Raw genomic sequence first — 20,024 nt, forward strand, 5'->3', positions numbered from 1 at the left:
GTTACTATTCGTCCGCCGTTACGGACTACTCAAATGTTGCATGAAATTGACTAGTCAAGAAAGGGCTTAGTCCAGCCTTCGCGCCACCAACCGTACGATCGCTATTGCGTATACTCGGGGCTCGCTTTGTCGCATAAGCTTCGCATGGACATGTTTCTCATTCGTCCACGATGAGTGAGAAGTGCACACATAGCACGTGATCGGTGTTAATGATATCGCCGTACGCATACGAGTGGTCGAGTTCCATGGTTGGCGATTGTGCAATATGTACCGAGGAGGGGTTACGCGGGAATAAGTGGACCTAGCTTTGTCGTGGCTGCCCGTTGTGCTGTAGGCGTCAACACATGACTAGTGTTTGAGACGCATTTGTAATGGGCACACTGTTACGCCCCGAAAAGTACGCGAGCGGTACTGGCTGCGGGGATGCCTGTCCAAGTATGTATATAAGTAGAAGAAAGGTGAGCGTTGGGAAAGCATCACCAACAGTTGGACCGCGGCTTCTTCTGCTACATCATCGAGCAGGATCAACAACATCATCGCCTGTGCTGTCCCCACTATCAGTGCTATAACAAAATCAAAGCCTACAACACCCTCAAATCTCTCACACAACCCACACAAAAACACATTTGGAATCGATACCTGCCAGCCTTCACCATGGTTAAGTCAATTTTTGGAGGAGCTGCGCTCTCAGACTCTAGCCACTTCAAAACACCAGAAATGCGTGCCGAACTGGTCGATGTCCTGATCGCCAATGGTATTAAGAATATCGACTCTGCTCGTATCTACACCGGGTCAGAGGTTGCCATTGGCCAGCTAGAGAAGCGCAAAGACTTTATCATCGACACCAAGCTTGCGGGAGGCTTTGGACAACCTGGCAATGTCTCAAAGGAAGGTGTGATCAAGGACACTCAGGACTCTCTCGAGACCGCCAAGATCGATCAATTCGATGTCTTCTACATCCATGCACCAGATACGACTGTTCCCTTCGAGGAGACCCTGGCGGGTGTGAACGAGGCATACAAGAAGGGCATTTTCCGCCGTTTCGGTCTCAGCAACTTTTCGGCGGAGCAAGTACAGGAGGTATACGACATCGCGAAGGCGAAGGGCTACCCTCTGCCACAGGTATACCAGGGCAACTATAACCCTGTTGCCCGCCACTTAGAGACCCAGCTCTTCCCTACCCTCCGCAAGCTCGGCATCCATTTCTATGCCTACTCACCACTTGCTGGTGGTTTCCTCGTAAAGACTGCCTCCGACCTTGATGAAGGCGCGGGACGCTTCAACGACAAAGCCCTGGGTAATCTGTACGGAAAGCTTTACGATAACGAGACTATGCGCAAGGCGCTTGTCAAGTGGAACGAGATCGCTGAGAAGGAGGGTGTTACCAAGGCGGAGCTGGCATACCGCTGGGTCGCCTACCACAGCGTGCTTGAGGGCGATGAGGATGGTGTCATCTTCGGTGCTAGCAAGGTCAGCCAGGCTGAACAGACTGCCAAGAGCTTGAAGGCAGGTAAGCTTAGTGACGAGGCAGTCAAGGGCATTGAGCAGATTTGGGAGAGCGTCAAGGAAGTTGCTCCTGTTGATAACTACCACAGTGGAGTCAAGAAGCAGTAGATAGTGATTCGAGCGACTGGAAGGTTAGCATAACGCAACAATGTCAAAGATATCAAAACAGCTAAGATCTTCGTTCGTGCTGCCACTAAGGTGATTTCCAGGGTTAAGGCGCGATCCTTGAGGATAATCGTGCGTTATGAATTAAGTGTGGAGAGGTCATTGTCCAGGAGACAGACAATGATGAGCGTCATGTGCAATGTGGCTAGTGTTCGGTCCTACACAAGAGGGGGGTCAAGGCTTGGGACGCCTCATTGGACGCAAAATGTGGTAGTATATATATCAGTATTTTCTGCTGATAACCTTGGCATGCGGCACTTAACAACCTTGAACGATTGGAGTGCTTTATGATTTTCTCCAGTCTGACAAAGTCTTCCCTTTTTGGCTAGCGCTGGTGCTATCCTTCCCTTATATTCCTCGCTACCTCCTCTTGTGTATTCCACAATCCACACCCGCTCCATTACCTCTACTCAACAACTCCAACCCGACCGCCCCACGAAACCTAGTACCTGAAATCCTCGAGACATGTTCTCTCCGTCTCCCGTAGGGTGCGATAGAGACAGAGCAAAGTTGGAGGGCAACTTCACCAAAGCTGCTATTGCCATTGATCCAGCCAAACTCACTTTCCTGGACCTCCCCACGGAGCTGCGTGTCATGGTTTACGAGTACTTTACACCTGAAGATCAGTATATCTTTAACTCTGATCAGCCAGCATATGACGGCTTGTTACGCACCTGCAAGCAAATTCGGACGGAAGCACTAAAGGAGATACGAAAGGCAGCCGACAAGTACTATGGCGCTTATGAAGCGAAGTGGTTACTTCAAGAAGGTTTCAGCATCAAGGTGGAACCCATTATCGATCCTGGCAAAGTCGTCGTCGTCTTTTCGGAAGATCACTTCATGTCCGACGCTTGCAAGGCGGGGAGACGTCGTAGTTGCTACCGATTCCACATTCCGTTGGCTTCTTTGAATCTCAAAAGTCTTAGTTTCAAGGTCTCCCGCAATTCAGACACATCGCCGCCTCACCTGTTGGGTTGTGTTCCTGCTCACTGGGCCATTACCCAGATGCTCATGTCTATCATCACATCTAATCCCCAAGCACAGCGGATCTACTTCCACCGCGACAGACTTAACTTTGGTTATGGTTATTTCAATGATGATTTCGGGAAGTTGTGTACAACAGTGGAGGAAAGATGGCTGCGATACAGGGATCAAGAGGAGAAAGATGCACCGTATAAGTGGCTGTTGACGACGAATGTAGAATACAGCACGAAGACTGTACGTGGAATCTGGGTCGACCGTGTTACGAATTGCCTTGATTTGTAGCATATAGGGTGTAGTGTCGAGGAGTATGTCGAATTGACCAACGCCAACGGAGGAGTAATATATCTCAGCCCACCACCTTCTATCTTACACATCGCTAGCTCCAATGAAACCAGCCTCAAGCCTCATGTTTCAGGTTTGCTTTAGCGCAAGCAGAAAAGACTCAAATCGTCATTCACCACTCCCTCAATGCAGCTTTTTACCTTTTCAGAACCGTGATCCCCGAAGTCTTCGGCCTAGATCTCTTCTTCTTGACTTCCAACACCGGCGCAATCTTCGCCTTCTTCCTCGGCTGTACCTCATTAGGTTTCGCAGTTGTACCCCTCTTAATTCCCTTGCCCTTCGCTTCCCCCGCCTTTGCCCCGCCCCTCGGCCCTCTCTTAACACCCTTATCTGCCCTAGCAGCCTTAGCTTTCGGTTCTGGCCTAAGCAATCCGTGATCTTTGATGTAGAAGATCAGGTCTAGCGCCAAGTCACAGAACTCCTGTGTGCCCCTGATAAGCTGCAACGGTTTCTTCTTGCTCTCCAACCCTGCTCTGTACCGATCCACAACTGCAAAGAAGATGTCGTTGGTATCCGCGTCGACCGCGTCGCGCATACGCTCGTATTCTGCGTTGCCGCGGTTGTGCTCAGTGTGGAAGTGTCCGCGTCCCATGCCAAACTCGTCACCGATCTCGTATTGCACGTACGCTTCTATCACCATGATGGCAATGGTGTGGAAGTTGAGGAGGGCGATTGCAGGTTCAGGATCGGGGTTAGGAAGGGCGCGCTGGTTCGGTATGAAGATGTTCATCAGGAGATGGACTTCTTCGTCCGCGTGGTCTAGAGATAAGAAGATCTCTTCACGGACCAAGCCAGGTAGGGAAACTTTGGCGCTGGGGATGTCTTCGCCCTTCGCGAGGGGTTGGCGTTGGACTTCGTACTGAGGAAGGGTCCAGTCAATTTCTTCGGCGCTTTCCGAGGAAGGCGAGGCGTTCTTGGTGAGAATGGAGGCAGGTTGTGACTTATGTACTTGGTTCTGATTGGCCTTGGGTGTAGCATCTTTTGGCTTAGACGTGCTTGTGAAGAACTCAACATCAGAGTCATCATTCTGTCGTGGATGCTGTGTAATCCCGTTGAACGCTGTAAGTAGAGGTGACGTACCGATGACAGAATTACGGCTGCTAGTGACCGATGGGTGACGCTTCATTCGGCTTTGAAGAGGCTCATCGTCATCGGAAGCATCGCCGTCGTCGCTACAGTCGTTCTCATCCGGAATCTTCTTCGGCATCTCTTTAGGGCTCTCGGGGGCATACGGCCCTAGTACCCGGGTATTCAAGCTAGGAGGCGCTGAGATCTTTGTCGTACTCTTGTATAGTGATGCTGGGTTGATGCAATAAGACATGTTCAGTGGCATTTGACTATAGGAGACTGTAGGTGAAGCTGATTGTTGGAACCCTGGACTATTGAGTCCTTTTGAGACCTGCTGGTTGCTGAACTGAGGTGCGCGTTGGTAAGTCAGAGGGCCCGTAATAAACGATGGAGGTGCGTTCAATTGCCTCTGGGTATAGCCGAACCCATAAAGTGACTGTTGAGACTGTTGTGGCCACCCTCTGTTCTGTTTCCTAAAGTCCTCTAACTGCTTCTTCTGCCTTTCGATCTGTGCCTGAAGCTGTTGCTGGCGACTGAAGCTAGGATCGAAGTTGGGTTGGTTGCATTGATCGGAAGGCCGTTGGGAGACATGACGTGGTTGCGCTGTTTGGGACTCTGAGAAACCATCCAAAGTAATGTTGGGGTTCGATATACGTGAGTCCTGATAACGAGGTGAAGACGACGTAGTGGTGAGGTGAATCGGATCCTGAACGCCAAGGTCTGGTTGGCCAGCATTGAAGATATGCGGAATTTTCTTGACCTGGTCTTGTTTCTGTACGTTCATCTCATCAGATGTGAAGCCTGGTGGTACAAGTTGATGATCGATCGCTGGATGGCCTTTGTGTTGTTTATTGGCAGCGCTTGGGGACCACTCCTGTGAATTAGTACCATCAGAGATGTTTTCGTCGTCGTCAAACACGGTATTTTCACCACGAGTGGCTTCCGGTGATGCGCTCTCGCTCTGCTGATAGTTGCCGTCCACGTTATCAGCACCACGCTCGTTGATGGCCACAGGCTCTTGCAACTTCCCAAGCTCAGGTACAGCAGCTTGTGTATCAGCGATATCTAAGGACTTGTCGGAGGTGCTGCTGTTGGCCGGAACAGGCATAGTACCGTTGCCAGGATGAGCATCAACATCCATCTCATTTTGAGCAAAACTTTGGTTGGGATCATGTATCTGTTGACGTGCGTCATGTTCGAGCTCATCCTTGATGACCTTGACCTGACCTGACTCTTCCATAGGCTTACTAAGGGGTTCCGAAACCAAAGCTTGATCATCATCCTTCTCGATCTTGATCCGTGGGTCGGTCGTCTTCGTATTTGGGGATACAATGTGTAGATCATGTTCACTCTCTTGCTTGACAATAGGACTTCTGCTAGAAGGACTGGAAATGATACTCGAAGCTGTACCAGGCTTGAGGGAAACAGAAGTGCCATTAGTGGACCTTTGGTGATCTGGTGAAGAGGACGTGTTGGTGGTCTTGGTCTTGGTGCTGTACTTCAGCTTGACCACGAGTTGCTCTTCCTGGCCTATACTAGACTCTTCTCCAGAACCTGAATCATTTTCTGGTGTAGTAGTAGCACCAGAGAGTTTGTCTCTTAGCATTCCGTTTTCGTTGGTATCGCACTCTTGGTCCGCGCTATCCTCAAGACCTTGAGTGAGCTGATCATTCTGACGCGATGCAATCTCAGGTTTCTGCTTCTGATCGTGTACTTGAACAGGACCTAGAGGAGAGTGCTGAAGATCACCGATAGCATGTTGAGGATCTGACGGGGTTTTGTCGCTAGCGATGTCCATAGTGTCGGGTTTTGGCGCAGCGTCGTAGAAGTGCAGTTATCTGTCCATACGCAAAGCCGTAACAGAACGGCAATTCCAGTGTTGCAATAGACTCTCGCTTCCTGACTCTGAGATCCTTGACAGTTTGCAAGTCTTGAAATTTGGTGTTGTAAGTAAAGAGGATTGTAGGTCACCTTTGCGTGTGGGTAGTAGTGGCTTCATATAGGGTTCGCTGGCCAGTAATCGTTTACGCCCACCTTTACCTGAGAATTTGATCAAGCGCTCTCTCACCTCTACACTGTTACCTGCACGTTTGGTCTGCAGACCAAAAGCCAGAGGCTCCAGTACGAAATGGGATCTTAAGTAGAAGACTGATAATTGCGATTGCAACTGGGCTCATTCGTCACAACAACAGACCATTATTACTAGTGAGCAAGATACCGCGTTCTTGATCTGCTGTGACGAAACCAGTGTACGTTTGTTCACCATGGAGCACTGTAATCACATGAGACGAAATGACGACAATGAAACGGACGGTGAGACCTGGAAGAGTCAGCATACCTATACTCTCCAGTAGAGTCAAAGACTTACTGACACTACATAATCAGCGATATCTGAACGGGTATCTATTTCTCTCTACGTCTTGAATGGTATCTATTCCATCTCTTTGTCGTCTTCGTCTTTACATACCGACTCTTCCACTTCCTCACTGAATTCTCCCAATATCTCCCTTCAACCTCGTTACAAATTCCTCAAAAAGTGGCGCCAACGAACAATCCCGATACTTGTCCACAAAAAGCCCATCCTTACTCTTCAAGGCTGCAACTTCTTTAGTATCCATCTCCTTCCCTTGCAACACCGTACCCTTGGGATACACCGGCCTCGTCCCGCTTTCGACCAACTCGACAAATGCTGGGTCAATCGGTACGGAACCCAAGAAAGGGACTTGGAACTCTGTTGCCATGACGGCTCCGCCGCCCTTGCTGAAAACGTTTGTGCATTCCGAACAGTTTGGGCATACGAAGCCGGCCATGTTTTCTACTACGCCAAGGACTCTGATGCCGGTCTTCTTGCAGAAGTTGAGTTCCTTCTTCACGTCGCTAACGCTGATGGCTTGTGGGGTCGTGACCACGACAGCGCCGGCCAGGAAGGGGAGATACGGGTTGAGGGCGGGAGAGGGCGTGGTGTTCTTCAAAAGGGTTTCGAGCAGAGAGATGTGTTCATCGGAGGTACCGGGCGGCGTGTCGATGAGGAGGTAATCAAGCGGTGGCCAGAGGACGTCGGTGAGGAACTGGCGAACCATGGCTGTCTTCTTGGGGCCGCGCCAGATGACAGCATCGGAGCGCGAGGCCAAGATGAAGCCTAGTGACATACAGGATAAGGATCCAATCTTTTGGCCGTCTGCAGCCGCCTCTCCTCCTTCTGTTTGCTCCGTTGTGCTTCCATCCTTTCCGCCCACTCTCTTGTGCGTAGCCAATGTCTGCTCACCGTGCACATCAACCGGTATCCAGCCACCAGGCGCCTGCCTTACTTTTTCATTCTCGATGCCAAAGAAGCGTGGTATACTCGGGCCTGTCAAATCTATATCCAAGACACCGACCGAATGTCCTTGTAGTGATAGGGTGAGGGCGAGTTGGGTAGTGACGCTTGATTTTCCGACTCCGCCTTTGCCGGAGAGGACAAGAAGAATGTTCCGTATGTTGTCAAGAGGCATGGCGAGATTGGTATTAGTCTGGAGCGTACTCGGATGGGCAAGAGGAGGGGTGGTGTAGGTGGTACCGCAGATGGCGCATAGTGTGAGGTGATTGAGGGTTGTGGAGCGCGCTTTGAAATCCGACGACCAGAAAGTGGCGGTTTGCGGCGAGATCGGAGGTCCGACCTTGACCCGAGCATGTACTAACACTTCTCCTTGGGGCAGACTAGTTGTTTGTACTTGAAATCGTATTGATTGCTCTGTATGATCAATATGAGGCAAACCAACAAAAACACGTGCCTATTGGTATCAAATATAATCGTCTCCCAGAACCTTGTCCCCTCGGCGCATAGGTTGCCCAAATGCCGTTTCTAAACGACAGCCTTCTTCAGCGGGACTTCCTCACCAACCACCAATCTGTAACCCTCGGCACCCTTCTCCGTCTCCAAATCCTTGGGCTTTGCCGCCTTGGCACCTACCTCGGGGAAAGTAAACGCCTTACTCCTGCCTCCCTCCAAACCGCGCCATGCACCGACCGTGTTCCAGTTGGTCCAGGTCAATGCGCCTACCCATGGCTGCACATTCCATCCTAGCTCCAATGTGACATCCGTCCTATTGCCCAGCTTGCCAGTTATATCGGTGATCTTGTATTTGGGCTTGTTGTTGTCGAGGTGCAGTTCGCCGATGGGGTAGGGCGACGTCGTCTTTGATTTGGACGCGGCGCGCTTCTTGGCGGATTGCTTGGGCAGCTTCGACTTCTTGTCGGGGTGAACAAAGTAGCCCGTGTGCCAGGGCGCCGACTTGGAAGCGAGGATGGCATCCCAGATGATGGCTTCGGACGGCGGTTCTGAGGCGCGTGTTGAGGGGTAGACGGCTTTGAGGTAGACGAAGACTTGCTTGGTGTTCCAGTTGAAGAGCGAGCTGAGATCTGTGCATCATAGTGTCAGTTCTGCTGTTGCATTCGTATAGCCGTAGCATAGTCCTGATTTGTCTACGAGACGTACCAGCGCTGAGGTCGAACTTGATATGCGCGTATTCCTCCCTCTTGGGTGAGTAGTAGTGCGGCCGTCCCATTACCAATTGCACATTCTGCAGCGATATGTTGGCTGACGGGTTTTGTGGGGAGATGAAGCTACTCAGTGCAATGACGCTCGCGACTGTGAAAGCGACCGTGGTGAAGAAGCCAAAGACATTCTGCAGGCGCACAAGTGTCGAGTGCATCGTAGAGGTGGAGGATGAGCGCGGGGCTCTTTCTTTAAATGTTTGTCGGCTATGAGAGGAAGAGAAGCTCGTTGGAAGTGGGCGTGAGCGTTTAGCTTTCGCTAGGTCCTAACACGTATCTGGACTGTCGCGCGGAGGTCGGAGCTCAGCCCTATGAAACCAGGGTTCACCCATCCCACCCTAGACCAACATCTCCACGGTTAGCATCTGACCAGGGACGACTGAACTTCACCACAAATGTCGAGTATACATGATAGTTTATTTCCGGTTGCCACAGACAATGTGATACGGCTATCGACCTGTACTTAGCTATCCTACACCGTCTTCACCCACATCATCTTGCACTCTATCTGACCGTCTCATCTACGGGTATCATCTATGCATTTCCCATGTTATGTTCGAGCTGAACGCCATGACGCCACGCTAGCATGCTTTGTGAAACGCTCAAACAATCCCGAATCAAAGTTCAGATGTACTGTGGAAGAGGAGTCTACTGGGCAGCAGGTGGTGCGCCGCCCCTTGGTCCTCCACGTCCACGGAAACCGCCACGTCCACGGCCTCGCCCTCTACCGCCTCGTCCACCATCAAGATTTGCCGGCGGTGGTACGTTCGAGTAGTTTCGCGGCTGGAAATTTGGGTTGTTGGGCACAACTCCTTCAGCGGGATCAGTGTTGTCGATGACGGTGAAGCCTCCCCGGCCCTTGTAGCCTCCTCCTCGTCCACGCGGGACGAAATCAGCAGAGCCACCTCGCAGGTTACCGCGAGTGTTGATGCCATTGGGAGCCTGGTTCTGGTCTTGAGAGGCTTGGCCGTTCACTTGTCCAACACGGGGAGCCGTTCCGCCCCGCCCGCCACGACCACCACGAGGTGGTCCGCCATGGATTGGCAATGTCTGCTGCTGTCCTTGCTGCGGTCCAGAGCTTTGACGTGGTGCCATGCCTCCGCCACGTCCGTTCGCGCCTCCGAAAGCCCCTCGGTATGAGCCACGGAGGGGTGGTGGCGTACCCGCTGGAACTAGCCCAGGGCCTCCGGGAGCACCGAAGCGGGGCACATTGTACGAAAGAGGCGCTTGTTGTGGACGCCTGGCGGCAGCAGCGCTAGAATAATGCACGACCTGCTGATCCGTCATGTTCACAACTGCAGTAGCCGGTACAGTTGATCCTCTGAACGGAGAACAACGGTCGCCGAGAGAGGTACCACTCATAAAGGTAGCGTCGAATACAACATCGAGCAACAGAACACGCGCAGTGCGGGTTTTGCCAACCACAGTACCTGATGATCCGATTGGAACCCTTCCAGAGTCTTGAACATAGACGATGCGATCGCCGATGCTGAAGTGCTGGTGTCCGAGTCGTTGTTCTGCATCAGAAGGCTTCAGCAGTGCGACACGGGGCACCTTTGTAACCGTCTTGGGCTCAACTTCTTGGGTGAGGGGAAAGTTGGCATCAGCGGCTGCCTCGATGAGCTTGACTGTATCCGAGTCGAGCTGCTCAGCGTCCAAGGGTACCTTCTCAAAGTTCTTCGTCTGAACACTCTTGAGCCAGGCTCCAATCTCCTTGACCTTCTGCTTCGCAACTTCGGGAGGATAAAAGTCCGTGTCTTCCCAGCCGTCACCCGTCGGGTTCATGATAATGGCGGCGATAAACTCCGGGAATTTGGTCATATACTGTTGCAAGAGGTTTATGGCCTTCTCGCTATACTCCCATCCGTTGGCTGACTTGCGAGAGTAGCCCAATACCTTGAGCTTCTTCGCTTCAAACTTGAGGTTCAGACCGAGGTTGAGTTTAAGACCGCTTGAGTTGACGTTGAATGAGGACGTGAGCTTAGACAACGCAAGCGGCGGCATACTCAGCTGCCTTGCCACCTGGTAGGATGGAAGATACGGCATGGACCTTTCTGCCATGATGACGACTTCGCGTCCAAAAGCTGGCTCTTGCTTCTTTAGCTTGGCGACCATGATTGTGGCCTTATTGTCGGCGTGGCCCATGACTTGCAAGGGACGGCCATACGCGTAATCTCCAAGGTAGAATGCTCGGGCTCCCTCAGGGAACTCTTCTTCGATAGGAAGCGCCTCTTTCTCTATAAAGCGAGCATCTGCGCTGATAACCTCATCTACAACTGTTTGTGTTGCATACTCCACTTGTAGTCCAGCGACCTCGCCGTACTCCTTGATGGTAGCGCCTTCGTCGGTCTTCTTGAGCCCCTTGAGCATTTCTACGTGCACAAGTGACTCAATCTCTCCGACATTGATGCCAAGACGCTTGCTGTACTGGCTTTCGATGCGGTTCGCAGTCTTCTTCCAGTTGGAAATTTCTTGGGGTCCATGGGGAATAGCAACAGGCGCAGGAGAATCGCCGCTCTCTGGCAGAACGTAGTCGAACAGCTCATCCGATACCTTTATTACCTTTGCTTCATGTAAGAACGGGTAGCCAACATGAACGGCCTTGCCGAGTTTTGCTTGTGCGTGCCCGACAGACTGTCGTGGCTCCGTATCTAGTAGAGTAATGACCATGCTCTCGTTACGGCTGTCTTGTTGGAAAACATTGACACCTGCAAACTCAAGCTTGCCATGGAACGGCAGAGTCTTCAAACTGGGGAAGCCGGCCAGAGCTGAGGCACCCAGTTTGACGCCGTCCATGAGGCCAATGTAGTATTCTAGTCCTTCCATAGTCGGTAGGTCGAATATGTTCTCGATACACTTGCAGTGGGGAAGATCCGGGAATACACCTGGCAGAGATGACTGGTAGATAAAATCCAAATCTTTAGCGTAAGTGAACTTCAACGAAACGCCAAATGAATTGCGCTGCTTCTCGTCCGGTGTCAGGTCGTTTTCCTTGGTTGCCATGGCCTTAAGCAGACGATCTTCCTGGATGAATGGAATCTTGACGACAGCCTCCCAGTCCTGCTTCTTTCCATTCATATCGAGAGTGAAGTCTCGAGGATAGAAGTCGATGATCGGCGAATCCTCATTGGTCATGAGGGGATGGTAGGCTTTTGGTACGATGCTCTTACTGCGATCAGGCAGGACACCCATCAGTTGCTGGAAAGGCTTGAACGGCTGTCCAAGTCTGAAATTGATGTCCGCCTTCAGACCTCGCTTGACGTCGGAAATCATAGGCGAGTAGTGGTAGCCATAGTACCATGGCCATGACGCGACTCCACGGTAGTAGTAAAAGAGAACCCACTGCAATCCTTGGACGTAATTCTCCGTCAGTTTGCGAAGTTCTTCCTCGTTGCTGCGATCCCAGTCGAACTTGCTCTTGTAGTAGTCATTCTTCCACGCGTCAAACTTCTCATCGTATTTCTTCTGCATCTCCGATTGGGCATCCTCGGGTGAGATGTCAACGATCTTCGCCTGTTCGTACTTTTGTACAACGCGTACAATCGCTTTCGTGGATTCGTCATCCATCTCATCCTCTTCATCCGAGTCGCCTTCAACTAGCTTAGGTGGAGGTGTAACCTGAATGTGACGCTCGCCGTCGTCATTTTGGACAGTCTTCCAAGGGAGATGTAACTTGTCGGCAAGTTCTTGAACGAATTTTCGATCCTCCGCGTTGAGAGATACCGGAAGGTCCAACGGAGCTTGGTCTTTCTTCTCCATGTAATTACCCAGCCAGCTCTTGACCTTGGAGAACAGTTCCTTTTGCTGCGTGGTCATGACAACCGTGCCTCGTTTCGCCGTCTTGGCCATTACATCCTCCTTTCCAAGTTTCTTACCCTTGAACCAAGCAGCATCGGCATTCTCCGATTCGAAGTGACGGTATTCGATGTTTGAGAGTTCATCCAACAAGATAGCCAGGCGCTCCATGTTGATGACACCACCCTCGTTGATGTATCCTTTACCCTTGGGTAGGACAGTCTTGTAGACGTTGAACATGAGGGCCAAGGCGCCCTCGTTGATATGCAAATGTGGAAGATTAGGAAGGAAATCGTTACCAACAAAGAAAGCCATGAGAATGAAATCGTCAATGACACGCTCCATGTCGAATGGGAAGCTAAGAGCACCGGGCTCTTCCAGTTCCTGGAACTCGAGTTCCAGATATTCTCGAACAATGCTAAGATGCATAAGGTAAAAGTTTTGGTGTTCCAACTCCTTGGACTTGGTTTGGCTCTGGCGGCCAAACGTCACCTCTTCACGCAGCAAGCTGAAGTGGGGGTCGTGGCTGAGCAGACCCAACATGATGAGGTCGGCATCAAGACCGTACAGGCAGTGGCGGCGGTTCGGGTCGTACCCCGGCTGTGCCTTGGCCTGACGGATGTACTCCATGACCTTGTGCTCTCCCTCTCCGGGGACCTCGTGACCAGACAGCACGACTTCCACGCCCTGCCAGTCTATGTCCTCGGAGACCTTCTTGTTGATGAAGTACTTGAGCTGCTGCGTGAGCTTCGCCATGAAAGCAGTGCCTGGCGTAATGCAGTTGCTGTCGAACGCTTCCTCAGTCGGCATCTCTACGCCTTCGCGGATAGCCTTCTCTCGAGCCTTTTCAGTGTCGAGAGCGGTTCGGAAACGTCGCGCACGCTGCTGGTTCATCTTGGCGCGCGGGGCGACACCATCAATGGCCATGAAGAAGAGCTGTTTGGGCTTAATTTTGCCAAACAAATGCTCAATGTAGTTGAAGATGGAGATGAACATCTGATCTTCGGACTTGCGCGCCGTGACGCTGTCGGAATCGTTGTGGGTGCAGTTATGGATGATGCCGTTCATGTCAAGCTGTGACTGTTAACTAACTGCGCGCATCGAATGCGACTCAAGAGCACCTACGTAGAGACAATCGAATTCGGGAATACGGTTCTCAGCAATGAGCTGCGAAATACCCGGATACCTTTCGGACATCCATCGAAAGAACTTTGGGACGCCCATGGCTGCTGCTCCTGTCTAGGAATGGCTGAGGATAGGTTGTGAATTGTGTACAAGTGGCGGGGCTGAGAGTCGCAATATATGGTGGGTGACAAGGGGAGAAGATGGCAGTGAGAGAGGCGCGCAAAGGCGCTGGGGCGAGAGGGCGAGAGAGAGAGTATAGGGTGTTGGTTCTCGACGCTGGGGTCTTCAAAGAGTCGGAGTCTTGATCATAGACGCAATGGATATACGGGCGGCGACTGCCAAGCAAGTGGGGCGCTAATGGATCGACATCGGGGTTGGTCCAAACGCGAACTTTGGGAGCGCGTCGTGCGCCGTAGCTTCTGCGCATCACACTTCAAGATCGCATACATCCCACCACACCCTTGACTATCAGCATACATTGACCCTCACCATGGACGAGACTATGAGTGGTAAGTCTGTTCACCTGTTGCGGGTTTGTTTTGCGACATTGCCATGTAGACTGAAGGCGAGCGAACTTCGTATACCACACCGACACAGTTGGCACATGGCGTAACAGCTCACTACCATACATGCGCAGTCGCTCAAGCCCCGACACTTTTGAACCCGTCAGAGACTTGGTTCTAACACTATCGCGACAGACGCTCACGATTCCCACGAGATGGACGACCAAGAGCAGTTGGAGCAGAAGCTCATCAACGAAGAGTACAAGATATGGAAGAAGAACAGCGTCTTTTTATACGATATGCTGTACGGCCGCGCGCTCGAGTGGCCTACGCTCACTACACAATGGCTTCCCGACAAGAAGCCTGTAGAAGGCACCAACATGAGCCAGCACCGCGTCATTCTTGGAACCCACACGTCGAACCAAGCCCAAAACTACCTACAAATCGCCCACTGTGAGATACCCGACTTCCGGGTTCCGGACTTGTCAGAGCTTAACGAAGAGCGCGGAGAAATTGGCGGCCACGGCAATGCGAAGCGACCCTTTGACTTCAAGATTGTGCAGAAGATCAACCACCCTGGCGAGGTCAACAAGGCGCGCTACCAGCCTCAGAACCCCGACATCATAGCATCGCTGTGTGTAGACGGCAAGGTGCTCATCTTCGACCGAACCAAGCACCCGCTGCAACCAAAGGACGATTCGATCAAGTTCGAGGCCGAGCTTGTAGGCCATAGCAAGGAGGGATTTGGCTTGAGCTGGAGTCCTCTGAAAGAGGGACACTTGGTGACGGGTAACGAGGATACCACAGTGAAGACTTGGGACATCAAGAGTGGCTTCTCCAAGAGCAACAAGACCATCAGTCCAACGGCGACATACAACGTTCACAGTGCAACCGTCAACGATGTTCAGTACCACCCGATCCACAACTTCCTCATTGGTACCGCGTCCGACGATCTTACTTGGCAAATCATCGATACCCGTATGGAAACACACAAGAAGGCACTGTACAGGAAGGAGGCCCACGACGACGCAGTCAACTGCATCTCGTTCCATCCCGAGTTTGAAGGGACTTTCGCGACAGGTTCGGCAGACAAATCAGTCGGAATCTGGGATATGAGGAATTTTGACAAGAAGCTTCACAGCCTGCAAAATCACGCCTCAGATGTCATTGGTCTGCAATGGCACCCGCAAGATGCTGCCATTCTTGCCAGTTCCAGTTACGATCGCCGTATTTGCCTGTGGGATCTCAGCAAGATCGGTTCTGAACAGACGGCTGAGGAAGCAGAAGATGGCCCCCCTGAACTGTAAGTCATCGCGAACCTAATGTCAGCTCACGTACTAACATGCAACAGACTGTTCATGCACGGTGGCTTCACGAACCGAATCTGCGACTTTGACTGGAACAAGAACGATCCATGGCTCATGATGGGCGCTGCAGAGGACAACCAGCTGCAAATCTTCCGTCCCGCGCGCAAACTCGTTGAGCCAATCAAGAAGACTGTAAACCACGGAGATGTCTCAGACTGAGCTCCCTCCATCGTGTGTCTTCCTTTTGAGATGGCTAACATGAGGGCACTCGTAGGGTAAGGTAGCGGTTCCCGTGCCGATTGTACCGGTTTTCGATGCTTGGGAGCCATCTTCGTCGCCTCTGAGTTCTGTACCTGAAAGTTCTATACCCGAAGAGGAGGAATCAAGGCCAGAGCAAGAGATCGCTACTAATTCTGATGAGAGTGAGAGGACTTTGTATTTGCCCGCTACTCCGCCTTCTTCTCCATAGTAAGGAAGAAAACAAGAATGGTGTTGGGCGCAACGGCTTGGTGATATCCTTTGTCGGTTTTTTTGCGATTCTAGTCGCGTAAACACATGAATCAAAACATATCTGCCTTATTCCACCATTGTTGATGTGAGTGAAGAAAGCTTTGTAGTGCTGTTGAGCGGGTGAGGGACAAGGGGTCCATGCTCACCTCCGAGGTACGAGCTCCCAGCTCCCCGCAATCGTCATCCCATCTCTCATGCACCCGCCATGTGAAATCAACATCACCAGCTCAGACTCAGAATCTGGGCTTGCATCGATCACCATCTGACTCTCTCTGTTGACACGCCAGCTTCAGTCGAAGCAATCTGCCATGCTCCTCCTCGGCCTCACAGGCTCTATCGCGACGGGCAAATCGACCGTCTCATCCATCCTCTCCAAGCCGCCCTATTCTCTCCCAATCGTGGACGCTGACCTCATCGCGCGGCAAGTCGTTGAACCCGGCACTGCAGGCTACAATGCCATCGTCGAGCACTTTCTACCTACCACACCAGATCTGCTTCTTCCCGATGCGACGCCCAAAGGACGCCCGCTGAACCGACCAGCACTAGGACGGAGAGTCTTCGGCAGCGGAGAAGAGAAGGAGCGCGACCGAAAGAAGCTGAATAGCATCGTACACCCTGCAGTACGAAAGGAGATGTATAGACAAATGGTATGGGCATACCTACGCGGCAACTGGGCGGTCGTGCTAGACGTCCCTCTCCTTTTTGAGAGTGGCTGGGAACGCTACTGTGGCACTATCCTCGTCGTCGGCGTGTCGGATCCCGCAATACAGATACAACGCCTACGCGATCGTGATTCGCATCTTACCGAAGAAGATGCGCGGAACCGCGTTATGAGTCAAGGCGACGTGCGCGAGAAAGCGGAGCGCTGTTTGCGGAGAGGCCCGGGTAACGGCGTCGTGGTCTGGAATGATCACGACAGAAGCTATCTGGAGAAAGAGATACAGAGAGTCATGCAGGATGTTAGAAGCAATAGTCCGCGGTGGTGGAGTTTCCTGCTTTGGGTGAACCCGTTGTTTGGTGCGCTGGCTGGTATGTTGAGCTGGTATAAGATGCGGGACGTGCAATTACAATGGGAAGAACAGAAGAAGCGGGAGAAGGCGAAACTGTAGGACCTGATTTGGTTTGTTGACTCTGTTGGCTGTGTGCTGAAGACAGAAGGAGTGTCGGTGCTAATGTGTGTTGGTGTTTGTTGGATGTGCGCATAGATATCTTAGCAATTGGCGGCACAGGTGCTGTGTCACGGTAAATGCTTTCAAATTCCTCAGTTTGTGTGTTTATTTCATGTTTTCTAATCATGTCTCGCCAGTCTGCATATTATTTTGCTGTTGCCGTTCTGCTGTGCAGTCGAAAAGTTGTCCACCTTCACTTCTGCTCCACTGTCGCTGCAATGCGTTCAAAGTCCACCGCACCACACCAACGTTTCTTCATTCGCCCCGCCGCTCGCAAATCAGCAGGCCGGAGCCGACCTTCTCTCTGGAAAACATATTTCTACAAGCTTCTTGAACGTCATCCTGGTGGACTGCAATCAAATGACCATAGTGCGAGCATGAGTTCCATAACGCCCCAATCCTTCGTCGACGATGGCGGATCCTTCACCAAGCGCGAACCTCGCGGTCTCGATCAGCGCCACGTTGCGAGTTGGATCGCTAGCAACAAATCAGAGATATCAGGCTACACGGGCAGTTTCATCGATGACGGCGCGGACATGCAACTGCCACCTGGAGTAGCACCAGGCTTTGGCCCAGTCGACACGCGGTTTTACAAGCAGAAGAAACGAAAAGAAGCCAGAGATGGTGTGGAGACAGTGTGGAACGATGACGTGCAAAAGGCGATCAGCGGAGATATACAACGAAACTTGGAGAAGATAAAGGGATTGGGCGGACTGGAAGTTAAGCGGACGGATCATGATGGTTGTCAGGACAAGAAACCTGGGGATCAAGAGAAGGCGAACAAGGATACTGTGACTGTCCCTGTGCCACCCCAATGGGGAACCTTCGTCATCAAAGCAGATGATGGTCGCGTTATCGTTGTAGACAAGGATGGTGAGTTTGATTCCGGACCACAGAAGGCTCTCAGCGAGCAACCAAAACATTGGGTCAAAGCAGCATCTACCGTCGAGTCAGCCTCTCTGGCCAAAGGTGCAGTTCCGCATTCTACAACGATGCAACGCACGTCTTCCCGTCAGACAAAAGAACGTTCGAAAGAGAAGAAACAAAAGAGTGGCAGTGGGAAGAGTGTCAAAAACAATAGGTCTCGTCGCTCGCATCTCTCGTCACCAAAGACACTTACACCCATCTCCGAATCAGAATACGAAGAAGGCTACCTGCACTCTGGTGGCGAAGACATGGGTTCGCCGACGGGTTTCATGATGACGGGTGGAGCGAGCGGCTGGCCCTCTAGCAGAGCTACATCTGTATCCGTGAGCGACGCGTACGAATACATTGTGCCAGGATCTCCAATCAAGGCCATCAGTGAGGGATTCAGATATGTCAGACCACGCTCACAGGGTTACAAAGACATTGTTCCAGCGTTGAACTCATGGATTGAGAAGAAAGCGTCGCCCATGCGTTCGCCACCCACTAGACGGCCGCCTCCTGACATATTGCCAGTCAAAGGAGACACTACGGTATTGTCAGAGGCATCTTGGGATGGTGGGCAGTTTGAGAGTGCATGGAAAGTCGCCAGTCCAAGTCACTCATGCAAGAGCCACAGATCGACCCATACTAGCAACAAGTCGCCAAAATTCAAGAACGACTCGGACAGTGCTTCAGGGAAGAGTCATGCAACGTACAAAGCGCCTACAGTCGAAGATGCGTTAGGAGAGGAGGACCATATTGCGACTGGATGGGTCGGCAGTGTGAAGAGCACTGGAAAGCAAGGTTGGGGTCGTGACCAAAATAGCAATGCGAAGAGTTCCAGTAGTAAGAAAGAAGAAAGAGAACCTGCGTGGACGTCGTCTGCAAACACGCCTCATCCACATACCTGGGCAGGTCCAGGTAGCAGGTCTTCAAGCGAGCGAAGCTGGAGCAAAAGACCCAAATCCACTGACAATGCTAGCTGGACCGGTGTCGAGTCTCCTACTTTTCAGCATATCGCCAACAGTCCTACGTCTGTACATTTTGGCAGTCCTACACTTCCCTTGGGCGATACTACGTGGCATGGCCTTGAGAGAAACAAATCAACCAGTGAAGTTGGTGTCGTAGACACGGGGAGTGAGCGGGCGTCTCTAGGTCGTCAAAGCCGAGTATCAAGTCTACGGTCTGCTCGTCGAAGTCACGGTAGCCATGATACCCATAGAAGTCATAGGAGCAGTAAGCACGTACACCCTACATGCTGGGAAGACGGTCAAGCAGGTTGGGCGGGCGGAAGTCAGGCTAGCCATCTGAGCCGACACTCCCAACGACCTGACGATGCAGCCATTTGGCCTGATAGTCGTGCCGTCAGCGAACAGAGCTGGAGCAGTCAGAAGGCTCGTGTTGATGACGACAGTGGAGGCCAATGGGGTGGTGCAGATCAAGATGTGGGGAAATACGCGAATGGATATGATGAGGATAACGCGACATATCTAAACGATAGTTGGAATGGTGTTCCAGTGAGGGTTGGGGGTCGCGCGGGGAGCAGGAGCCCGAGGCAGAGTAGTGCCGCGACGGGCTGGGTGTAAGGATGGCGCGACAGGGCAATCGCGAAGCAAAAAAAGCAAGTGGGGCAATGGGAAGACGAATTGACATGTCGAGTCAGTTCCTAGAACGCATAAAATTACTAAGTCATACAACATATTCAGCTCAAGATGACGGCGTCTACTAAGGCAGGGCTGCACAGCAATGAACATGCCCATCAGCAGTCAGCATGGCGAACCAACGAAACTCAGCCCTGCGAGCGTGATGCAGCAAACTCGCGTGCATCCCGCCTCATCGCGTTCTACAATGGGAGCCCGCGTACATATATGCGCGTCGAAACACCAACGGCAAGCAGCGCGATACTCGAAAGACCAGCAGATGGTCCAAACTTCAAAGGTCACCAACCACCTATAAGTCTATGACATACCTGTGACAATTGGCAGCCTCAGAGCAACATACGAGAAGCCTCGGACAGGCGCCTCTACTGCACGTACTACTGCCTCAGCACACTGTAAGCTGCAAGGCCTGGGATGTACGCGCAGAGAACGAAGCACCGTTCACGTCGTTCA

The 20,024-nt window shown here is 51.9% G+C and overlaps 5 protein-coding genes across 5 annotated transcripts; 3 read left to right on the forward strand and 2 right to left on the reverse strand.

The window, feature by feature from the left end:
- Nucleotides 1–654: 654 nt before the first annotated feature.
- GT037_001908 (aldo keto reductase) lies at nucleotides 655–2,937 on the forward strand (the record flags this gene model as incomplete). Its single annotated transcript, XM_038926955.1, has 2 exons — nucleotides 655–1,599; nucleotides 2,182–2,937. The coding sequence occupies 2 exons, from the start codon at nucleotides 655–657 to the stop codon at nucleotides 2,935–2,937; spliced, it is 1,701 nt and encodes a 566-aa protein (XP_038790247.1).
- Nucleotides 2,938–3,139: 202 nt separating this feature from the next.
- Nucleotides 3,140–8,756, reverse strand: GT037_001909 (p-loop containing nucleoside triphosphate hydrolase protein; the record flags this gene model as incomplete). Its single annotated transcript, XM_038926956.1, has 6 exons — nucleotides 3,140–5,832; nucleotides 6,106–6,200; nucleotides 6,250–6,385; nucleotides 6,653–7,835; nucleotides 7,946–8,463; nucleotides 8,540–8,756. Coding segments are annotated over 6 exons (4,842 nt in total), but the record flags the coding sequence as incomplete, so codon positions are not given.
- A 490-nt stretch (nucleotides 8,757–9,246) lies between these two features.
- GT037_001910 (5-3 exoribonuclease) lies at nucleotides 9,247–13,617 on the reverse strand (the record flags this gene model as incomplete). The annotated part of the gene is made up of 2 exons (XM_038926957.1): nucleotides 9,247–13,467; nucleotides 13,519–13,617. 2 exons carry the CDS (start codon nucleotides 13,615–13,617, stop codon nucleotides 9,247–9,249), a joined length of 4,320 nt encoding a protein of 1,439 aa, XP_038790249.1.
- Nucleotides 13,618–14,008: 391 nt separating this feature from the next.
- GT037_001911 (wd40 repeat-like protein) lies at nucleotides 14,009–16,947 on the forward strand (the record flags this gene model as incomplete). The annotated part of the gene is made up of 6 exons (XM_038926958.1): nucleotides 14,009–14,027; nucleotides 14,217–15,324; nucleotides 15,373–15,520; nucleotides 15,603–15,796; nucleotides 15,946–15,991; nucleotides 16,132–16,947. The coding sequence occupies 6 exons, from the start codon at nucleotides 14,009–14,011 to the stop codon at nucleotides 16,945–16,947; spliced, it is 2,331 nt and encodes a 776-aa protein (XP_038790250.1).
- A 437-nt stretch (nucleotides 16,948–17,384) lies between these two features.
- On the forward strand, nucleotides 17,385–19,499 carry GT037_001912 (uncharacterized protein; the record flags this gene model as incomplete). Its single annotated transcript, XM_038926959.1, has 1 exon — nucleotides 17,385–19,499. One exon carries the CDS (start codon nucleotides 17,385–17,387, stop codon nucleotides 19,497–19,499), a length of 2,115 nt encoding a protein of 704 aa, XP_038790251.1.
- Nucleotides 19,500–20,024: the final 525 nt, after the last annotated feature.

This window comes from Alternaria burnsii (assembly GCF_013036055.1).
Source record: "Alternaria burnsii strain CBS107.38 chromosome Unknown 750, whole genome shotgun sequence".
Lineage (NCBI taxonomy): Eukaryota > Fungi > Ascomycota > Dothideomycetes > Pleosporales > Pleosporaceae > Alternaria > Alternaria burnsii.